General features: G+C 42.6%; 1 protein-coding gene across 2 annotated transcripts in view; it reads left to right on the top strand.

The window, feature by feature from the left end:
* RPTOR (regulatory associated protein of MTOR complex 1) overlaps positions 1-23,102 on the top strand; it is a 338,586-nt gene that overhangs the window by 147,116 nt on the left and 168,368 nt on the right. For both annotated transcript variants that reach the window (XM_061174664.1, XM_061174663.1), the window contains exons 4-5: positions 5,365-5,523; positions 19,476-19,622. In XM_061174664.1, the coding sequence (XP_061030647.1) occupies positions 5,365-5,523; positions 19,476-19,622 (306 nt within the window). The remainder of the gene's footprint in view (positions 1-5,364; positions 5,524-19,475; positions 19,623-23,102) is intronic.

Below are 23,102 nucleotides of genomic sequence, written 5' to 3'. Positions count from 1 at the left end.
AAGCTCCTGAACTGCCAGGGGCCTGGAGCTTTCTTACATGGGACCACCACCTAAGACAGGTGTCCTTTGAGCAGACCTGACCTTCCTCCTCCTACCCAGAAGTTCCCTGGAAGCCCTTGCTTCCTACTTGGGAAGGAGAAGGATGGGGTGAAATGTTTGCAAGACCCCAGACCAAAGGCAGAATTGGCCCAAAGTCTAACATTATGTTTATTCCTCCTGGACAGTTCTGAGAAAATCTCTCAGGCATTTCTGTTTCTTGGATCTGAACTTGAGGTGTTGCTCATTGCCGTAGAAGGATGGAAGGATGGAAATAGCATTATTCATACTCACATTCCTAGTCGAGTAATGTGCAGTAATCTTTACTAGAAACCCCAAAGAAGCACAGGCAGTGCTGCTGCTGCAGCACGGGTTTCCTCGTTATGGGATTCTGTCATGAGAAGACCCACCAAGCAGAGACCCCAGCTCCTCCCCCAGGCGCTGCCATTACTCTCCTGCAGCACAACAGCAGCGTTCTGTGTGGCTTCACCAGACCGAGAAGGGCCACCGCTGCCAACTGGGCCACATGGAGCAGAGCCCCTCCTGCCCCCACACCTTCTAGCCTCTGGAATGTGCACGAGGAGGGGCCACATCCACAAGGAAGGCAGAGTCTGCAACAGCACTGCTTAGGCCTTATTAGCATATAGAGTCAGCTGGAGACCATCCTGGAAGGAAATGAAACCTGGAGCCCCATTCCCCTTCATTAAGCCCAGGGCCGGTCTTCCTTTGCCCCTTCCTCCCGTTGTTCATTCTTCTATTTTCTTCCTCTCTCGCATTCCCCGAAACTTCCATGCTTGTATTTTATTACATCTTGAGATTTGGACTTATAGTAGCAATGCCCAGCACAAGAGGCAGTATTTTAGAGACTTGCGTTGTCATTCAATACACCCTGCTACACTTGTCACAGGTCTCCCAAATGGTGAGATGCTTCCTGTGCCACGGCAGTCCCTCCAGCCACAAAGCCATTATCCCGGGCATTCTAGTTTTGAAACAAAACCTTAACATGGTGTGGTGACATTTAATTTAGTGCTTCTCATTTCAAAGCCCTTAAAAATATTAATTAATTCCCATAAAACCCCATGAGGCTTATTATTATCTGTAGTGCCTTTCATGCTGGTCCATTAATGTGTCCTTTCTGTGCGATAGGTAAGAAAATGAGGCTAAATCCTTTTTTGCACCCCACAGGAGAAGACCTTGATAGAGCCAAGGTCAGCAATAACGAATCCCTAACTTTATTGATGTCTCCGAGTAACGTCAGCCCCTTGACCTTGTGTGTGGTTTGGGAGAACAACACTCCTGTTTAGGACTAACCTCGGGGGACAGCGAATGGTCTTTCAGCGGAGCCGAGACTTCACAAATCCTAGCTGGATAGCAGTGCAGAGGGGCGGGCCTGAGGGAAGCTGGGCGGCAGCAGTGAAACGTGGGGCCCAGACAGAGCAGGAAGTACCGTCGCCTCGCCGGAGAAGCGCCTCGTAGCGCGTGGGCACCCAGTGAGCCCTGCTGGCCTGGGAGATGCTGTGCGGTGCGGCTTGTTCATATTTTGGGGTGCTTTGTCTTTGAGCGACTTCTTCACAACTGTATGCCAGGTTTCTTAGCCCCAGGAGCAAGAACTCCACTCCGTGGGGCAGGTCACGAAATGAGGGGCTCTCCAATCCCTAGGGTTCAGCTTGCGGCCTTTGGTCGTCTCCCTCCTCGCTGCCCTGCTCTCTGGCAGTTCTGCATGGTCTTTTCTCCCGTGTCCCTGCAACTTGTGACTTGAGAGGTCCTCTGACTCTGAAAATGGGTCCTTTGGGTGACGTGGCTTTCGTGTGACAGGAGGGGGCCTCCGCCAGCTCCAGGCGGCATGGTGGGCGCAGGCCTCCCAGAGGAGGGGTGGGAGGGTGCCTGTGTGTGACTCTGGTGCCCCTTGGCCTCGGCCGAGCTGGGCCATGGAACCGAGGCAGTCCACTCTCCACCCTGCACGGGAGGCTGCAGGAGGCTCCTGCAGGACCAGCTCGTGAAGGCAGCTGCAGGGGCATTGGGCTCCCACGCCGCGGCCACTCTTATTCGGTAGAGTTGTGAGTGGTGACAAAGGGGGCATGCAAAGCGGGCTGTGCTGCTTACCAACAGTGATCACTGTTACGCTTACTGCTGGCGGGAAATTTCTGGAAGTAAGTATGGGCAGGGGAATAAACACATATGCACTGAAGATTTATTTGCTGTTTTCTTCATGTTGTCTGATAAAACCGGCCGTGATTTGAAAGTTATTGAAGATCCGTCAGTGCTTTCGTAACCGCATGGCAGGAGAGGTGGGTGCAAGAGGGGTGGTTCCCCTCACCATTGCCTCCTGCCCTTACCTCACCAGGCACGGACCCTGCACTCTCTAGAAGTTCCCCACCACCCTCACTGCTCCTGGTCGTCACTGTGGTGGGGAAGAAAGGGTGCATCCCCGCACGGCTCTCCCGGGGTGCCCTCTGAATGCACGGGAAGGAGGCCCCTTCCCTCATTTTTTCTAATGGAACGGTTTGATTTAAGTTGGTTTTTTCACACCTTTGTGGAAATGCTTTGGTTTGGATGCTGGGGCCAGCGTCTCTCCTGGGGCCAGCCCTGCTCTGGTAGCGTGGGTAATGCCCAGCCCCTCTGTCAGTGTCAGATTAATGCACATTGCCTCGATGAGAATGAACTTGAAAACATCGCATTATGTGTTGACTTTCTCTAGTCTCCTTTGTGACACGGTTTTATTTTACAAATAGCATTCTGGACCTTATGGAAGAAACACAGGGAGAGACCACTTTGCTGGACCCTAACCTGCCACCTCAGGGCAGGGTCCTAAAATTGTCCTACAGTGGAATAGGGTTGCTATCCTTGTATTAGTTTGCTTACAGTTGGAAAAAATTGGGGGAATCTGGAAGAACTTTGTTCTGAGTTTCATCATCCTGAAGCTTCTGTGTTTGTGCCCCCAACGCTCTCAGAACACACGATGCAGTATTTCCCCAGGATTTTCTACTGTCAGAAATTGCATTATTAGCACGTATTTAATTAGATGAAACCAAATGTCATATCTCAAACATGGAGGAACTAATGCTCTGCAAGGTGAGCCACATTTTCCTGTAGTTTCCTCCCGTGTAGCTCTTCATTTTCCTCTGAAAGGTCAGGACGCCTCTCTTAAACGTAGGCCGCAGGTCATCCTCAGGCCTCTGTGTCTGCTTTCCTTCTCTGCTCCCTCCACCTCCCTGCTCTTCTTTTGAAACAACGGCAGCGGCAGCGGATGCTTCCTGAGCAGCACCCGTCACTGTGTGCTGAGCCCTGCGCCAGGTGGCAGGCCCACAGCGGGAGCCATGATGCTTCAAACAGTTTCCTCGCCGTTCATGTTCCTTGTTCTCACCACTGTTTTCTTCAAGTGATATCATGGCACTGGGTTGTTTTGTTTTTTGTTTTTTGTTTTAAATTTAACATTTTAAATAAAGTTTTAGAACTTTATCAAAGTAACAAACATACACATTATTTTTTGAAAGTCAGAACATAATCCCAACCTAGAGGTAAACCCTTTTAGCTGTGTTTTTTGGGTAGATATGCCCATATTTTAGAACAATATGTGTATGCTGCTTTTTATTGATTTATCAACTTGGGGTGTTTTTATTGACTTCCTGGTGTGGCTTTAGTGCTTTTATACACATCACTTCCACGCGACCATCTAGTATGGTTATAGATTTACACTTTGAGTTCTTTTTTATTGGAAATTTACCATTGGAGCTTCTTTGAAACCAAACAAAAGGAAATGAATATAAAGTGGAGAGACTCTTCTGATGACCACGTGTACCCCTCACCCAGCTTCAGCATCCTCACCACACTCAGGTTATCTTGAAGTTTGCACAGTTTCTAATGAAATAAAATCAGTGTTCATAGCATTATGACTGTGTGAACACTGTTCTCCAAAAAGCCAGGAAACGTGTGTGGACCTAATTCTGGACTCTGTAGTAGCTCCCTGGCCTGCTGGTCTCTCTGGGCCCCGACCCTCACCTTTTACTTAGAGAGGCCCAGAGGAGGTTGGAGTGTTGGGGGGCAGGACCCCTCATAGCTCTCCTTTCAGTGTTTTCCTGGCTGTTCTGGCATATTTATTTTCCATGCGAACTTCAGTAGCAGCTTGTCAAGCTCCGTGAAATAGCTTGTTGTTATATTTATTGGGAATGTGTGGACTCTTAACCTGGGGAGAACTGATGTCTTAAGAATGTAGGTGCATCCTACCCAGGCAGGGAGCATCTCCCATTTGTTCAAGCCTCCTTCTGTTTTCCAGGAGAGTTTTACAAAATTTCCTTGTCAGGGTTTTGTATATTTCTTGTTAAGTTCAGTCTTCTTTGTTGCTTTAGAAGTGGGGGTTCCTTAGGATTTTAACCATCTATGGTTTGTATATATATATATAAAGGCTGTTGATTTCTGTGTGTTTACTTTAGGTCCTGCTAATTCAGTGAATCCTTTATGTTCATCAGCAAGGGTCCAGGCAGGAGTAGTGGGAGGGGGTAAGCAGAGCGAATATGACTAAGCAAGAGAGGGGCAGTTTGCTTCCTTACTTTGTTGTCTTTTTGAAACTGTTCTCCCTTGCTACCTTATGTATTATAGCTTCCTGTGTTTAAGCAAATTCTCTTCCATGTTCCAGTCAGTTTTTCCAAACAGATTCAATGCTTCCAAGAAATACTTTTGATATCACAGGGATGCTACCTTTTACTAGTGTTACCATGTGGCAGGCATTACTTATTAATCTCATGGGATCTTCACAGTAGTTCTCAATAAATATTTGTTGAGTAAATGAATGTTTACAACTACCCTGTGAAGTAGTCATCATCCCGGTTTATAGATGGAGAAATTTGAGGTCACTTGTGCAGGGTCCATTAAATGCAGACTTGGGGTAAAGGATGGAGTTGTTTTTTTAAAAATAAATTTATTTATTTATTTATTTTTGGCTGCGTTGGGTCTTCGTTGCTGTGCGCAGGCTTTCTGTAGTTGCGGCGAGCAGGGGCTACTCTTCGTTGCGGTGCGCGGGCTTCTCATTGCGGTGGCTTCTCTTGGTGTGGAGCCCGGGCTCTAGGCACGTGGGCTTCAGTAGGTGTGGCACGTGGGCTCAGTAGTTGTGGCTCGCGGGCTCTAGAGCGCAGGCTCAGCAGTTGTGGCACATGGGCTTAGTTGCTCCGCAGCATGTGGGATCTTCCCGGACCAGGGCTCAAACCTGTGTCCCCTGCATTGGCAGGCGGATTCCTAACCACTGCGCCACCAGGGAAGCCCCAGGATGGAGTTTTAATTCTAGGTATTCCCATGAATCCATGTTAAGTTTCTTAATTTTTTCTCCTGCAACAGGCGCGGTACAAGCAGAGCCTCGATCCAACTGTGGATGAAGTGAAGAAGCTTTGCACATCTTTACGTCGAAATGCCAAGGAGGAGCGGGTCCTCTTCCACTACAATGGGCATGGGGTGCCCAGGCCCACTGTGAACGGCGAGATTTGGGTCTTCAACAAGGTGGGCGTGCCATAAAAGGTTCCTGTGAACTGAATTCGTTTCTCTTTTTACAAGAAAATCTGTAAGTTTTGGTGGTTGGCCACAGGTCCTATTCCCCTTTAGCTTCTATGGAACCATTGATGTCTAATCCGTTTCCACAAACTCAAATGCAGGAAGATTGAATAGGGACTTGGGCCAGTTATCTGGTGGAAGTTTGGGGATTCTTTCTTTATTTATTTATTTGGCCGTGCATGTGGGATCTTAGTTCCCTGACCAGGGATCAAACCCATGCCCCCTGCAGTAGAAGTGCGGAGTCTTAACCACTGGACTGCCAGGGAAGTCCTGGGGATCATTTATATTTCAGTGACAAAAGTTGAAAAATAATCAGGCACAGGGAGTTGTTTCTTTTGCGAAACATGTTAATGAAATGGCTATCTAGGGAAGTCATGAGGTCTGGGGATCTTCCTTTGAAAATCAGTCACGTTCCTAGAAGATAAAATGGTATAAGTATTCCAAAGAGCTAATACGAAGCAAGTCTGCAGACAGGGCTTCAGCTCTGCTCTCTCCAAGGTCAGTGTACCCGGCCTCCTACAGTCCCTTAATCAAAAGACTGTAGATGAGGGACTTCCCTGGTGGTCCAGTGACTAAGACTCCATGCTCCCAATGCAGGGGGCCCGGGTTCAATCCCTGGTCAGGGAACTATCCCACGTGCCGCAACTAAGAGTTCACATGCAGCAACTAAAGATCCCGCATGCAGCAATGAAGATCCCTTGTGCTGCAGCTAAGACCTGGCACAGCCAAATAAATAAATTAAAAAAAAAATTTTTTTTTTTTAAAAGTGACTTCCCTGGTAGTCCAGTGGTTGGGACTCCATGCTCCCAGTTCAGGGGGCCCAGGTTCGATCCCTGATCAGGGAACTGGATCCCGCATGCTACGAGTAAGAGCCCGCATGCCACAGCTGAAAGATCCCACACGTAGCAACGAAGATCCCACATGCCACAACTAAGACCCTGCTCAGCCAAATAAATAAATAAATAAATATTAAAAAAAAAAAAAAAGACTGTAGATGAAAGTGAGGGGTAAACGACACCCCTTCCCACCATCCTGGGTCCTGTGCTGCATGCTCTTATCACATCCTCCGAGAGGCGGTGCCTGTAGGTGTGAGCGTTCATCCCACTTGGCAGCTCCTTACACGCTGGAGCACGTGAACCAGGACAGGAGCTCACCACACCTGAGTTCTGACTTCAGACTCACCACTTGTTAGCCCCAGGACATGGACAAATGAGAAGACTTCCTATACCTCTGTTTCTTATTGTGGAAGCTCCTTCATAGTGAAGGATTAAAGTACCCAACGCACCACTCACATAGTGAACTCTCAGGGGACGTCCACTCTTCCACAGGTGGCCAACAGGTAGGCAGACGGGACAGTCGGGGACCTGGAGGAGGCGGAGTGGAGAAGAGGCCTGGACCCAGCTCCTCCCTCAGGATAGTGCCCTCTCTGCCTTGTATGTACCTAGATACCAACTTGATTTTAATCATTTTTATTATTATATAGATTCAAAACTGTAGTTATAAAAGAAGTAGAATTAAAAGAAATATGATGTCATGAACCACCAGCCGTCTCAGTAGTAGACCAGGGCTCAAACCCGTGTCCCCTGCGTTGGCAGGCGGATTCTTAACCACTGCACTACCAGGGAAGCCCCCGTAAACTATTTTAATGAGTATAGGTTTTCAATGATTCTTGATGTTTGGGAAGGCAAGTTTCCCTCCGTTGTTCTTTTTGGTCCTTTGATCTTCCATGAAAATATGAAATCAACTTGCCAATCAGTGGATTAATGGGGGGAGACTCAACATCTTTATATTGTTGAGTTTCCAAACTATGCTCTTTTTAAGCGTTTATCAATAGTATTTTATAATTTCATAAAGGTTTATATATAAAATTTTTTGGGGGGGGCTGCGTTGGGTCTTTGTTGCCATGCGCAGGCTTTCTCTAGTTGCGGCGAGCGGGGGCTACTCTTCCTTGCAGTGCACGGGCTTCTCACTGCGGTGGCTTCTCTTGTTGTGGAGCACAGGCTCTAGGCTCGCGGGCTTCAGTAGTTGTGGCACGTGGGCTCTAGAGCGCAGGCTCAGTAGTTGTGGCACACGGGCTTAGTTGCTCCGCGGCATGTGGGATCTTCCCAGACCAGGGCTCGAACCCGTGTCCCCTGCATTGGCAGGTGGATTCTTAACCACTGCACCACCAGGGAAGCCCGATACTTTATATTTTTTGATGTTGTTAAAAATGTTTGCTATAAAAAATATATTTTGCGAGTTTTTATCAGGGTATATGGCAAGGCAGTTGATTTTTGTACATTTATTTTATGTCTACTAATTTTGCTATTCTCTCATTGATTCTAATGATTTTTACATATTTTAAAACTTTCTTAACAGACTACCACGTGGTGTGCAAATCATGGCAGTTTTATTTCTTTCCTTCCCGTCTTGTTGTGTTTACTATTCATATCTTGCTGTGCCTCCAACGCCTCCCAGAGCGTGGAGTGGTGACTGCATGTCCTTATCTCACCCATTTCGAAGGGAGTGCCTCCTGTGCGTCAGTGTATGATGTTTGCTATAGATATTTGTAAAAAGAATAAAAAATAAGAAAACCCCTTATCGGATTAAAAAAGTGCCCTTCTATTCCTAGTTTATTTTTCGAATCATGAATAGATGTTGCTTTTCCCCAAGCCATTATGTGTGTGTGTGTTGGATGACGGTATGATTTTTCTCCTTTAAACTGGAAATGCATTGAAAGGTATATGATTTTCTAATATTAAATATACCTTTCCTTTGTGGGATAACCTAGTGTGCCTTTATCAATTATGTGTTTCATACAGGGGTTAATTCTGTTGTTGGTATTGTGTTTAGTATTTTTACATCTGTGTTCATGAGTGAGATTGGCTTGGAATTTTTCTTTCTCTTGTTGTCTTTGGATAATCAGTGTAACTGTGGCCTCAGAAAATAAGTTGAGGGAATGCTCCGCTTAGATACACAGGGATTGTTTTTGTGAGATTTGAAGTACATGTTGTCTGAATATTGGGTGAAGCTTACAAATCAAGCTGTCGGGCTGGTATTTTGTATGTGGAGAGATCTTTGACTACCTATTTAGTTTCCTTCATTGCTAAAGGGCTATCCAGATGTTTTGTTTCTTCTTGAGCCAGCTTTGCTAACTTACTTTTGTAGGAATTTGTCCATTTCAGCTAAATTTTCAAATTTGTTGACAAAATGTGACTCATATTTCCTTATTAATTTATCAGAGTCTGGGTTAGTGATGTTTCTTCATTCATTTTTGATATTGATACTGGATACCTTCTTTCTCTTTTCTTGTTGATCACTCTTACCAGAGGTTTCTGTATATTTCATTAGTCTTTTCAAAGCATCAACATTTAACTTTCCCTCCTCCGGAAGGATTGAAAGAACAATAGAATGAATACTTTTATACTTTTCGCCTACATTCACCAGTTAACACTTTGCCACATTTGCTTTATATCTCTGTATAGATAAAAATTTTTTTTAATAAATTTATTTATTTATTTTTGGCTGTGTTGGGCCGTGGCTGCGTGTGGGCTTTTCTCCAGTTGGAGCTAGCGGGGGCTAACTCTTCGTTGTGGTGTGCGGGCTTCTCATTGCGGTGGCTTCTCTTGTTGCGGAGCACGGGCTCTAGGTGCGCGGGCTTCAGTAGTTGTGGCACATGGGCTCAGTAGTTGTGGCTCGTGGGCTCTAGAGCGCAGGCTCAGTAGTTGTGGCTCGCGGGCTTAGTTGCTCCGCAGCATGTGGAATCTTCCCGGACCAGGGCTCGAACCCGCGTCCCCTGCATTGGCAGGCAGATTCTTAACCACTGCGCCACCAGGGAAGTCCGATAAATATTTTTTACCTTAGCCATTTGAAAGTTACAGATATCATGACACTAAAAACAAGGACATTTTAGTACATAACTATAATACCCTTAAATTGCTCAAGAAATTTAGCATCGACTCTATAATATCGTTTAATACAAAGTCCATAATCAAAATTTCCCAACTGCCTCAAAAATGTGTGTTAGTAAGCATTTTATGTTTGTTGATTTGGTTTTGCATTCAGGATCCAGCCCAGGTTCGTGCATTGCATTGAACTGTTAGTCATCTTTCTCAGTCTCCTCGAATATATAGAAAAAGAGATTGCTCTTTGCTTTTTTTTCTTTATTGACATTGACTTTTTTTAGTGAGGTTATTTTATTGTCTTCTTGTAGTAAGTTATTATAGTTACATGTCAGTCTTTTTTTTTAAAAAAATAGGCATTATTTTTTTTACAGCAGTTTTAGTTTTTAGAAAAATTTAAAAGTACAGAATTTCCCCATACAGTCGTCCCTTGGTCTCCACAAGGGAATGGGTCCGGGACCCACTGCAGATACCAAAATCTGTGGATGCTCAAGCCACTTAGTTGGCCCATCATATTCACAGTTCCAAATCCCCAGATCAAACCCACTGAGGATCATGTAGTCCTGTATGTATTTAGTGGAAAACAATCTGCTTATAAGTAGAGCTGCGTAGTTCAAACGCGTGTTGTTCAAGGGTCAGTTGTATTCTCACTCCCTACCTGGCCTACATCTTGCTTCAGTGTGGTATATTTGTTACAATTGATGATCCAGTATTGATACATTATTACTAACTAGAGTCCTTAGTTTATATTAGGGTTTATTCTTCGTGTTGTACGGTTCTGTGGGTTTTGCCAAATACATAATGTCATGTATCCACCATTATAGTATACTGGATAGTTTCACTGCCCTAAAAATCCTGTGCTCCACCTATATCTCCCTCTCTACCTGTCCTTCCCAACCCTAGGCAACCACTGATATTTTTACTGTCTCTATAGTTTTACCTTTTCCAGAGTGTCATATAGTTAGAATCATATAGTATACAGTGTTTTAAAACTGGCTTTTTTTCAATTAGGCTTACGCATTCAAGGTTTCTTCATGTCTTTTCATGGTTAGATAACTCATTTTCTTTTTACTGCTGAAAAACATTCCACTAGTGAAGGACATCTTGGTTGCTTCCAGTTTTTGGCAATTGTGAATAATGCTGTTCTACAGAGTTTTGTATAGACATGATTTCTTCTCATTTGGGTAAATACCTAAGAGAGCCATCGCTAGACCAGCTGGTATGTTTAGCTTTCTAAGAAATTGCCAAACTCTGTTCCAAAGTGGCTGTGTCGGTTGCATTCCCACCAGCAATGAATGGGAGTTCCTGTTGCTCCACATCGTCCTCAGCATTTGTTGTTGCTGGTGTTTTGGATTTTAGCCATTCTAATTAGGTGCATAGTGGTATCGCATTTTAATTTGCAATTCCTTAATGACATAGGATGTTGAGCATCTTTTCATATGCTTATTTGCCATCTATATATTTTCTTTGGTGGGGTTTCCATATCTTTTGCCCACTTTTAAATAGGGTTATTTGTTTTCTTACTCAGTTTTAAGAGTTCTTTTAATATTCGGGTACAAGTCCTTTATCAGAAATTCATTTTTAAAATATTTCCTCCCATTCTGTTACTTGTGTTTCCATTCTCTGAAGAGTGGGCACTGACTTTTTGGAGAGTCCAGACCAGTTATCCTCTAAAATGTCCCTCATTCTTTGTTTTTTTCATGAGTTTATATCAGACTGGATAAAAAGCAAGATCAAACTTTGTGCTGTCAGCAAGAGATGCACTTTAAATACAAAGACACATAAAAGTTGAACGTGAAAAGGTATATCATGAAATACTAGTTGAAAGAGAGCTGGAGTGGACATATTACTAATTAGAAAATAGACTTCAAGACAAGGAGTTTTGTCACAGATGAAGAGAGACATTTCACAATGACAGACAAGTCAGGTCATCAGGAAGACATAACTACCCTGAATGTGTAGATGGCTAATAGGAGAGTTAAAGATACATAAAGCAAGATTACGAGGGCCAATGAGAGAAAGAAACACATCCATAATCCTAGTTGGATATTTGAGTAACCATCTGGCAGTTATTGATAGGTTAAAACTGGTGTTAAAATTGAAGATAAAATTGATAATTAAAAACTTTCTCACAAGGAAAAGTCCAGTCATGGTATATTATATTTTTCTAATAAAAAAAAAATCAGTTACTATTATAAAAGACTATCAATCACTCTGACTCAGTTAACAGAACACTGCACCCAACACCCACAGAACGCACATTGTCCCGGGCAGGTGGACCGCTCACCAAGAAAGGCCTGTGCTGGGTCACAAAAATGTCATAATAAAGTTTGAAGGATTGAAATCATTCAGAGTCTATTCTCCGGCCACAGAATCTGAAATTGTAGGCTAGCTGGAAAATCCTCAAATATTTGGAAATTAAATGACACATGTATGAAAAAAGGTATCACAAGGGATAATAAAAATAATTCAAACTAAACAATAATGAAAAGACGACTTGTTAAAATTTGTAGGATACAGCTAAAGCAGTGCTTATATAAAAATGTATAGCTTTATTAAGTCCTTATACAGAAGGGAAGAAAAGCTTAAAATAAAAATCTAAATATCTACCTTAAGAAACTAGGAAATGTTGAGCAACCTCAACTCGAAGGAAGTAGAAGGAAGAAGTAATAAAGAGCACAAATCAGTAAAATAGAGAACAGGTGGTAGAGAAAGTTAACAGAGCTAAAATTTGGTTTTTGGAAAACATCTGTAAAATTAACAAGCCTGGCTAGGTAGCAAGAAAAAAGAAGGTACAATCAACATTTAGGAATGAAAGAGGGGATATCGCCACATAGCCTATAGACATTGAAAAGATAGGGAATGTTAATAATGTTATACCAATACATTTAATAACTTAAATTAGATGGAAAATGCCTTTTAAAATACAACTTTCTGAAAGCAACCCAAAATGAAATAGAAAATCTGAATAGCCCTAGATCAATCAAAGAAATTGAATTCACAGTTAAAAACCTTCTTACATGTTGACTCATGGATGAATGGATATTTTTATTTAAGTATCATCTTATCATCAAAATGTTTCCTGATCACTATATGTAAAGTGTTAAATCATAGATGGAAAAAGGGAAGTGCTCTTCATGATGCATAGGAAGTACAGTTGACACCCAAACTGGAAAGTGAATGTTCTCTGTTTCCATCAACATTTGCACTGTCTGCACCAGGGGTTCTCAAAGTACAGGTCCCAGACCAGTAGCAGCAGTATTCTTGGAATTTATAAGACATGCACATTATCAGACCCCACCCAAGACTTATGGAAGCCTATTCTGGGGAGGGGCCCAGATATCTGCGTTTTAACGAGCCCTCTAGGCCATTCTGATGCACACTCATTTGAGAATTCTTCCTCCATAAATCTGGTTTTCAAATATAGGACATCTGAGAAGTCAGTTAAGATGTGGTCTAAGGTTTTATGTCTCAGCATCAAGAAAACAATATTTTTTAAAAACTTTAAAGCTCTTATAAAGAGATAGCCCAAAGTTTTCCATCACTTCTCCTGAAGAAAGAGAATTTTTACTGATGGTCTTCAGCTATTGCAAGCAAACACAAAAATGCTAGAAAGGTCAAGTTTACAATAAAATTAACAGCTTTTTTTGGAGAGGGGGACAACTGCTGTATTCTCAATATGGATAAAGTAACAATGACAACAAATGTTAAATGTGGTCTGGCACAAATATTGCTTTTAAAAAATCACAAATATATCTTTTTGATATTAGCACATTTAAAAACCTTTATGATCCATCTTTCAACAGACTCAGTAATGAACTATATACTAAATCAGAATAAGAGGCATCTATTTGATAGTGATGTGCAGTTTTTCCAAACCAATAAATTCTGTTATTTAAATAACATTTATTTAGCATTACTCATAAGGTAAACAATTATTGAACTGTAGTAAAGGAAAGGCAGAGAAAGTATCAACAAAGCCAATAAACCTTCAGCCTTAAGGATTTTAAGGGACTAGGAGTTTGCTTGTGACTTAAACCCTGCAGTGTTTGTTCCACAAGTACCATTGCCCCATACCTAACATCTCTGGGCCATCACCTCCCAATACCGGTTCCTTCAGAAGGAAGATGAATCTTCTGCTTACCCATGCTCCTCTGCTCTCCTCGGAGAACAGCTGTATGCAGACTCCCTTACTGTCCAGGGAAAGCCAGGATGACACATCCAGATATGCCTGTGGTTCCTGTGTATGAGGTCAGAGGAAGCATGCATCCTTGGGGGCTTTACCGGAAAGCCCTTAGGAGGATGCCATTTTACTATGGCTAAGACTTCTGACTCACATTCTGAGTTCTTTGGCAGAAGATGTACAGACCTTCCTCAACTTAACAGTGGGGCTATGCCCCGTAAACCCATCATAGTTGAAAATACCAAAAGCTGAAAACACCTGTGCTACACCTAACCTACCAAACATCATAGCTGAGCCTCGCCTACCTCAAACATGCTCAGAACACTTACATTAGCCTGCAGTTGGGTGGAATCATCTAACACAGAGACTATTTTATAATAAAGTGTTGACTCTCTCATGTAATTTTTATTGAATACTGTACTGACAGTGAAAAACAGAATGGTTGTCTGGGTCCAGGATGGTGGTAAGTGTATCAGTTGTTCACCCTCGTGATTTCGGGCTGACTGGGGGCTGTGCTCGCTGCCACTGCCCAGCATCACGGGAGAGGATCGGACCGCGTATCGCTAGCCTGGGAAAGAACAACATTCAAAGTATGGTTTCTACTGAATGCGTGTTGCTTTGCACCATGTAAAGTCAAAAACTCATAAGTTGAACCATCGGGAGTCAGGGACTGTCTGAACTTAGAATCTGCTCGGAGATGGAGAGTTGCTTCTTAGGAGGTGGCTGGCTTTACCTGGAGAACAAAGTGCCCTTCCTCCGAGCTCCTGTCCCAGGGCTCAGTGCTTGGCTGCCTCTGTGGTTGACTCAGCTGTGATGACAGTCTGATGAAGCATGTGGCTTTTTTTGTTTGATGTTTAATATAACCTGACAGATAAAGTGGAGTGTAATGAATAAATTATCTAAAACCTATTTCTGTTTCTTTGTTTGAAATGAAAACATGGCCTTGAATATGTTTTTTCAAGAGAATGGAAAGATGCTTTGATTAGGAATTCTCTGTGCTCGTAGTTTTTGGTGGGGGAAGAAACCAAACCATTGCCTGAAAGGCTGTGGAGTGTTTCTGGCAGCCTTCAGTGCGTGGGGGACTTTGACTTCTCCAGCTTTTGTAGGTTGGTTCAGCCTAGAAGACACAGGGATAATTGCACGGGGTGGAAACAGTTGCACTTCGGGTGTTGTCTCTGTTCTCTTGTTCACTCACTGCAGCACCAGGGCTGTCATCCTGCAGGCCTCCCTTTGCAGGTTTGCAGGACCGTGATTCTGGCCCGAAGCTTGACAAACTTCCCAGGATCCTTCTGAGATGGGAAATGAGATCCACCTGCTCGTGTTCTAATAAGGATTCGTTCTCAAAGGCCATTTTCCTCAATATGGTTTAATAGAGTTGATTTTGTATCCCTAAGGAAAACAGACTTCCAAGTTTCACGGGCTTACTAAACTACAGATATACAGCTACTGCTTTAAATGAAATCATCTCTCCTCAAAGGCATTGGTTCTCACCAGGGGAGGTTCCCCCTCAGGGTGCATTTGGCAGTGTCCAGAGACCTTTTTGGTTGTCACAACTGGGCAGAAAGGGGGAAGTGCTGTTGGCAGGGCTGCTGCCAAGCCTGATGCAGTGCCTGGGATGAGCCCCACACTGACTGACCAGCCTCAAACGTCCACAGTGCTGGGGTATCTCCACTTCAGCCACAGAGGCCCTTGCTGCTCAGAGGCTGCCACCCACCATGCAGCCCATCTGTGTGGAGGTGTGGGTCCAAGCCATTTTCTCTGGCTGAGCATCCCTGTGAACGGTATAAGGTGCCAGACCCTCTCACAACTAAAAATCATGAGGCTAAAGACCAATTCCGAAAGCTCCTTGCATGCTGCCCCTTGGACAAGCATTAGAAAATGGAGGTGCTTCTGCCCTCCAGTGGGACTGGGTGGCTGACAACTCCACTTGAACCATTTCCGTGGCAGCCGGTGGCACAGGGAACGAAAGGGAAAACCCTTAATGAGTTTCCTGATGGATTAGTGCTTTATTATTTTAATGAGTCACCATTAATTACCTTTGTATCTCAGAAATTTAGAAAGTAACTTTTGATTTGGGCGAAATCTAAAAATTACATTTCAGTTCAAAAGGCCAGACCTCAAAACACAGTTAAAATATATTTTATTGCGTGCTGCTTTGCTGCCTTTGGGGCCTCCTGGGGCTGTACCTAGAAGGCAGCAAAGATGACAGCATCGCCCTTTCCCAGCAGTCACTTGGATGACGTGGTGGCGGGAATGGGGTCAGAACTGCCCCAGCCATGTTCGGCCGCTCCTCACTGAGCTAGAACCTTGTGGGAAGCAGATAAACAGCAGAGTGTGGCTGGCATATAAAAATGTGATGATTTCCCAGGCTGGTGCTAAAATCCTTTCTCCTCTCAGTGTAAGGGTGTCCCTGCCCAATTAAAGGGTTCCTTTTGGCCCTTTTCTCCCCCGTAGCAGTGGGGGCTGCAGGTGAACAAGGGGAGGGAGGCTGCTGGGCAGAGGGCCGGAGAGGAGCGCTCTTCCCTGCTGTGCCCGGAGAGGCGCTGACTTGTGTCCTGCTCTGTCCAATGCAGCATGTGCTGAAGCCTTTTTACTTGTACCGATAACATGTAATACCTGCTCATTAAGAAACACTGACCGAACATAAAGTATGTTATAGTGAACCCTGGAGCTTACCCTTTTCCTCCCTCCTTTTAATAGTTGTGTGCATTTTGTCTTTTAAAAAATACAAGTAATTTCTATTCTAAAAGGTTCCAAGAGAACAGAAGTTTTAAAAGAAATAGATATGACACTTTCTTACCACCCCACACCCCTGTCACCTCCCCAGTCAGAGAAAGCAGCCCTTAGCAGTCCTGTGTTCTTCTTTCAGCACCATTTATAGGACCTTTCACTCAGCACATTTCTGCTGAGTCCTCATTTCATTCAGCTTAAGTGCTGGGCATGTGGTGCTTTACACACAAAACAGGATATTATATGTGAGATTCTAAGACTTGCATTTTTAAAATCATGACAAGCCTCTGACATCTCTCCATGTCAGTGCATATAAATAACCTTGCATGGTGTTCCATAACGTGGGTGTATGGGCCCCCTTTGCTTAATGATCCCTTCATATTGGATATATTAGGATCCAAGATTGGCTGTGATAGTCCCTGTGGGCCGTCTGGGACTGCTGTGGCATCGTCATGACATGGGGCCCAGGCCCCTTCCATCACACAGCTCTGTTGTCCCCCTGCTTATGTCCTCTGCCATGTTCACATTTCCTCCCGGGAAGGGAAAGAGGGCGGCACTTATAATTTAGACACATTTCTGATCATGTCCCATTGGCCAGAATTGGGCTGCAAGATCAGAGTTAGCTGCAAAGGAAACTGGGAACTGTGCTCAGCTAAACTTGCATTGAGGATGAAGAGGGGAAAAATAGGTGTTAGACTGGCAGTCTTTTCCACAGTAGCATGTAGACAGCTTACAGGTTTTTACCAGTGAAAGTATTATACATCCTTGTATGTACATTTCTGTATACAAATGCAAGTATTTCTATAGGATGGACACCTAGAAGGCAAAGGTATGTACAGTAAAAATTTTAAGACCCACCCAAATTGCCTTCCAAAAATAGCTTTCTCAATTTATACTTGCACCAACGATAAGCCAGCCCCCTGTTGAACATTGTGGTCAGCATGGGGTATTATTCATACTTAAAATTTCTTTCCAGTTTGCTGGATGAAGATAGGTAGATGGCTGATTCTCATTGTAATTTGCATTTCCATGATTAATCGAGAGCGTGAAACTTTCATAGTTGTTGATCATTCATGTTTCTTCTGTGAATTGCCTGTGTGAAGCTTTTGCCTATTATATATTGTTTTTGTTGTTTTGTCTTTGTTGATCTGCAGCAGAAGCTTATATACACACACACATTCTAAATATAAAGCCTATGTCACATATGTTGTACCTACTTTACTCTTAAATTGCTTGTCACGGGTATGTGTTTTTATCAGAATTATTTAATCTTTACGTTGTTCTATTTTTCTTTAACATTTCTGGGTTTTATATGTTTAAGAAGGTCTTTCTTACACCAAAATAAATTTTTAAATCTTTTATTCTGCTTTCGTATTTATTTTTAAAATCTGTCCTGATTGTGTGTGGAATCTCAGATGGCAGTATTGAATGGTTAGTTGGATTTTACAAGTATCACTTGTTGAATTGTTCCTTCTTTCTTCACTGAGTTAAAATGCCACCTTCATTACAGTTACATATGTGGCTCTGTTTCTGGGCTTTCCCTCCTGTTGATTTGTTTGTCTTGCCTTCCCCAGTACCATCCTGTAATTACCATAGATTTATAGTGTATTTAATATCTGCTAGCGTTGAGTCCCCACTCATTATTCCTTCTTTACAGTTTTTTTGTGTGTGTGTGCTATTCTTATACCTTTCTCTTCAGCATTAACTTTAGAATCAGCTTGTCAGATTCCATTAAGGAAACCCCTGATGGTATTTTGATTGGGCACTGCCTTTATAGATTCATTAGGGAAGAACTGCCGTCTTTAGAATCCTTCTGTGAGAGTTTACTTAGAGAGAGCATATCCAAGTGTTGTCTTACTCGTGCAGTGACGAAGAACAAGACACCAGGTGATGGCAGTTTAGCAAGGTGAAATGGCACAGCGTAAGCAGAGGGTGGTCCCCTCGTGATAGACATGTCTGCAGCCCCACCACACCTGTGCTGTCAGCACATCCTCCCCCGTCTGGGATGGGACTTGCATCTGGTGACGTGTGTGCATATCAAGAAGGCCTCTGCCGCCACCACCTTGATGACAGTCTTCTCCAGGCCTGGTTTGGTCTTTCTGTCTTCTGTTCCTTTTCCCCTTTGCATTAGAAACAATCCTCTTGGCAATACCAGAGGCAGTGTTTGTGGCTTAGCTTTGAGGAAACAGTCACCTTTATTGTAAGTGCACAGAATTGATTTCTGCTAGAGTGTCACTACTTAAACTATTGGTGCCTGAGGAAAGATAAATATAAGTGATGGCGTTCTGTGCAGAAGAATTGCTTAAAAATGTTACCTTTGAGTGAGGATTTTAGTCATTTCTCTGGTGAGATGAGGACCATTCCTCTCTATGTTTACCAGTAATCGCTGGAGTGTTTTCAAGTACTGAAGAGTACAGTGTGTCCAGAAAAATATTTCACTTAGCAGATTCATGTTAATATGTTATTGTTCTGTGATTTGAAAAAAAAATTACGGAGCCAAATCTATTTGTACTCCTTCAACGTGATCTAAATCATCTAGAGGATAAAGTGCTTATGGGTAGCTCTGAAATTAAAGGGGCAACAGGGAAAACATGCACATTTGAGGACCCGATCAACTTTTCTGAGCTCATCTTCTTTATAATCGAGGAACGTGTTCTGCTGTATAAGCCCAGAGAAGTTGAGGAGTAAATGGTGAGCAGGAATGGTGTGAGTAGCATGCGTAGCCTTGGGATTTATAAGAGAAAGCTGTGGTTTGGCTGCAAGGGGGTGGGAGAGGAAGGGTGGTTGTGAAGGCCCCGTGGTGGGACACGTGGAGGCAAATCCCTCAGTGGAGTGAGTGCGCTCCCAGGGGGCAGTGAGAGCTGAACAGGGGAGGAGAGGAGCTCGGGGTTGAACTGTGCCACCGCCCGGTTCTACCTGATGAAACAGCGTGTGGGCAGATGGTGGGGAGGTTAGTTTGCTGCTGTTCACAGTGGGTAGAGACGGCAGCTCAGGAACGCTCTGTGCAGCGGGCCCCGTGCATGGGACCCTCTTGGAGGCGCAGGTGCTGGTGAGCAGGCAGAGTTCGCCAGGTGTGAGTCACAAACATGCACTGTTTTCTTTTCCAGAACTACACTCAGTACATCCCTCTGTCTATATACGACCTGCAGACATGGATGGGCAGCCCCTCCATATTCGTCTACGACTGCTCCAACGCTGGTCTCATTGTCAAGTCCTTCAAGCAGTTCGCCCTGCAGAGGGAGCAGGAGCTGGAGGTGAGGCCCTGAACACACTTTGGGGTGGGGGTGGGCGTGGGGGTGGGGGACTGTTGGCCTGGAGCTGTGGTTTTGTTTCTTTGGGTGGGGCAGGCTCAGAGTGCTCAGGGCAAGGTGGTGGGGTCCAAGACAAAGAACTTGGAAAGGACTCAGGACAAGCTCTTGGGCTTATTGTTACATCTCGTTTTACCCAGTGTCATTTTTAATCTGATTTTTAATTAAGTGATAAAATTAATAGAGTTGAATTGTGCTTCATTGGGCTCTGCCTTTGAGATAAATGTGAAAATAAAGCAGACACATTTATTTTCGGAGAAATGGACCCGTGTCTGGGCAGTCTTCAGTTCCACCCGCATCTTAGTTATTGCCCTCATTTTTTTTTTGTCTTTTGTGTTGGAAAAAACCCCTACTACGCTAAATACAGAAAACAAAACAGCTACAGCTGCCGTTGGTGCCTTCCATTTAAAGAACTGGAGAGCCTGTGTAGTGCTCTGATAGTGAAGAAACATTTTACTTGGTTGTTTTAATTAATATTTGATGTTTGAATTAAACAGTGAATTCTAAAGAGAAATTGAAGAGGCACTTTCAGTTAAGAGGCCTCCATTCTGTGGCCTGCACAAGAGTGAGAATAAAATATTCTGCAGCCTCCAGGGGGTCATGAATTCCAACTGATTGCAGTGCAGGAAATTCTCAATTCAGGAACAGAAATGGCACTGAGTACATGTTTCCTCAAGCCTTTTTGGGTCTATCCAACTTTAATGTATTGTTATGTTTTTCACATTTCATCAGAGGATATTGCTGAAATAATCAGCAATAAAATTTGAAATTCTACTTGGGAGAATTTAACATGTCATACAGTTAATTTATAAATATTTTATAAGTTAAAATATTTATAAATTAGGCCCTTATGCAGAACTTTGCACCAGAGTGACTGATAAATTACCCTTTATCCCAGTGCCACAAGTTGTTATGGTTATTATTATTATTTGCATCCTAGAATAAGAGAAGGGAAAGGTCAAGTTTTATATCATTAAATTTTTACCTTGCTTTTAGGCATTTCATCTAAGTTTGTCCAAGGGATAGGTTATCTTATGAGTGCTAAAAACTCAAAGCACCAAGAGGTAATTGCTTTTCCTTGCATCAAGTAATAAATATTGAAAAAACATTTTTTTTGTTTTCCATTTAAAATGTGTAAATAAAAATGCCAAAGAATCCAGCCTGATATTTATCCCCAACTTATGAGCTTCAGGGTGGTTAAGGAAAGACCAATACATCAGCCTTTGTTAATTAAAACATGTTAAATATAGCCCTTCTCCCACCCTTCTCAGCAGAAGACAAGCATTTCCCTCTTACGCTCTAGCACTTGGGAGTATCTGCTCTGTCGGTTCTGTAAATGTTCTCTGTATGTTGCCAAGGATTAATCAGCCTAAGAAACTGTTCATTTCATTGAATGCGACAAAAAAGTTTTCCATGCATCTTTTTGGGGCGAGGAGGGAAATGTTTAATTGACTGATTCCTCATGGAGGAGAATAAATGAAAAATATGTTATCTGAAGTGGCAAATAGATGGCAATGCAAAGTTATACCATATGTTTTATAATTAGCTCTGACTTTTATCTTCATTCTTTTCTTAATTACAGTGCAGATAAGTCTTACAGTTTTCCATTACACTTACTATTATAGGCTGTTGTTCAGCTGGTCTCTTGCATCAACAGCGGAAATTAAAATGATAAAATTGGCTCCCAGCTAATATCTTAATGTTCATGTTAGTCATTTTTTTATCTGCTGTAGAAATAGCAATCCTGTGTGGCCTCTTAGGTTTATTCTTTTAAAAAATTCTTTCCCTGTCTACAGTTGGCCAGATTCTTTGTAAATTTATGATACATTTTAACACTTTTATTGGGTAGATGATAACATGAAACTGAAAGAAACTGGCGGGTAAAATGGTTTGTGCCAGAGTTTAAAAAATAAACAAGGTAAAAATGATTAAATATAATGCAAAAAAATAGTTACCTGGACCAGAAAGCCTCCAAGTAATAAACATTAACACAAATATGAGTGACATAAATTTTAAGAAAGGATTATCAGCTTTCATATTCTCCGTTGCACAGTGCTCCTGCTGGGACCAGGAGGTTTACTTATTGTGGGCTTCCATCTCAAAGGAATACTGCAGGTGAAGTAGAAGATGCCTCCATGAAAGCATGGCATAAATTACTGCACACAATTGAAACTTCATCATAGCCAGGAAAAATGCATATCTGTCCCTCAGTAATGGTCTCTACATGTTTCCTTGTGTCATATTGCTTTGTAATTTGAAAATTAAGGAAAGTCTTCAATTCTCTCTGCTTTCCATGTTTTTTTTTAAGATAAATATTTTTATTTTTACTAAATTAGTATATGCCATGATTTTAAAAATTAAATAGTACCAAGGGTTTATAATGAATGAAATATGCCCTGGCCCACACCTCCTTGGCCAAGACTCTGCTACTATAGGGAACCTATTTTAACTGTTTATATTTCTAGTTCCTCTATGAGTATCTCTATAAATGTAAATAATATGCTTATTACTACTATTGCTTGATTCATAAATTTTAGGTTATCAGGCTTTCTGCTACTGTATAAACCAAAAACAGAGTTGCCATTAGTAAATTCCATTTAAAGAATTGGAGAAATTATATAGGACTTTGATAGTAAAGAGACATGTTACATAGTTTTAAGTCATATTTGTTGTTTGTATTAAATTGTGAATTCTAAAGAGAAATTGAAGAGGATGAGTCACTAACTGCCCCCTCCTGTTTTCCCACTGCCATTTAGTTGTGTCACTATATTTGGATTCCCTATACTTTGTAACCTTTGCAATTTGAAATAATACCCTGACATTTTTATTTCTAGTTTCGTCAGTAATCAGTACTATCTTCTGGCTTTAGGTTCTCAGCTTCCTTGGACTTTCTTTTACCTCTGGACCTTTCCAACTTCTGTCATCTGCACTTTTATGATTATTCTCTAGTCTCTGACCATAATTAAGTCCCCATGCTTTGTGTATGAGTTGATTCTAAAAAATGACAAATATTAAACTTCAACTCCCTGATTATGACCATGTAAATATTGTTCATTGAATGGCTAAATAGGGTGCTATGCTTTCCATTTTTATAACAGTTTTTGTTTCTTTGATTTTCCTGAAGATTTTCTCTTTTCTTATTGAATTAGATCTTTAACATTTCCTCAGTTCCTAAATTTGCAAGGGTAGTATTGAATCTCAGAATATGCCTCTTCCCAAAGTTTCTTCTTTCCCAGCTCTCCACTGCCTGCTTCAATCAGCTGTTCTAAACGGGCCTGCTCCAAAGCTGTCATCCTGGGATTTCTCCTTATCACTCTCCTGGAAGCATCCACTGTTTTCTAGATCCCACCTCTGTCTCTTTCTCAGTTTTCTCCTTTGTTCTGCTAGGGCAAATCCTCAAATAACAACCTAAGAACTGATGTATGG

Source organism: Eubalaena glacialis, chromosome 19, assembly GCF_028564815.1.
Source record: "Eubalaena glacialis isolate mEubGla1 chromosome 19, mEubGla1.1.hap2.+ XY, whole genome shotgun sequence".
NCBI lineage: Eukaryota > Metazoa > Chordata > Mammalia > Artiodactyla > Balaenidae > Eubalaena > Eubalaena glacialis.
This window is presented reverse-complemented; position numbering and strand designations above follow the sequence as displayed.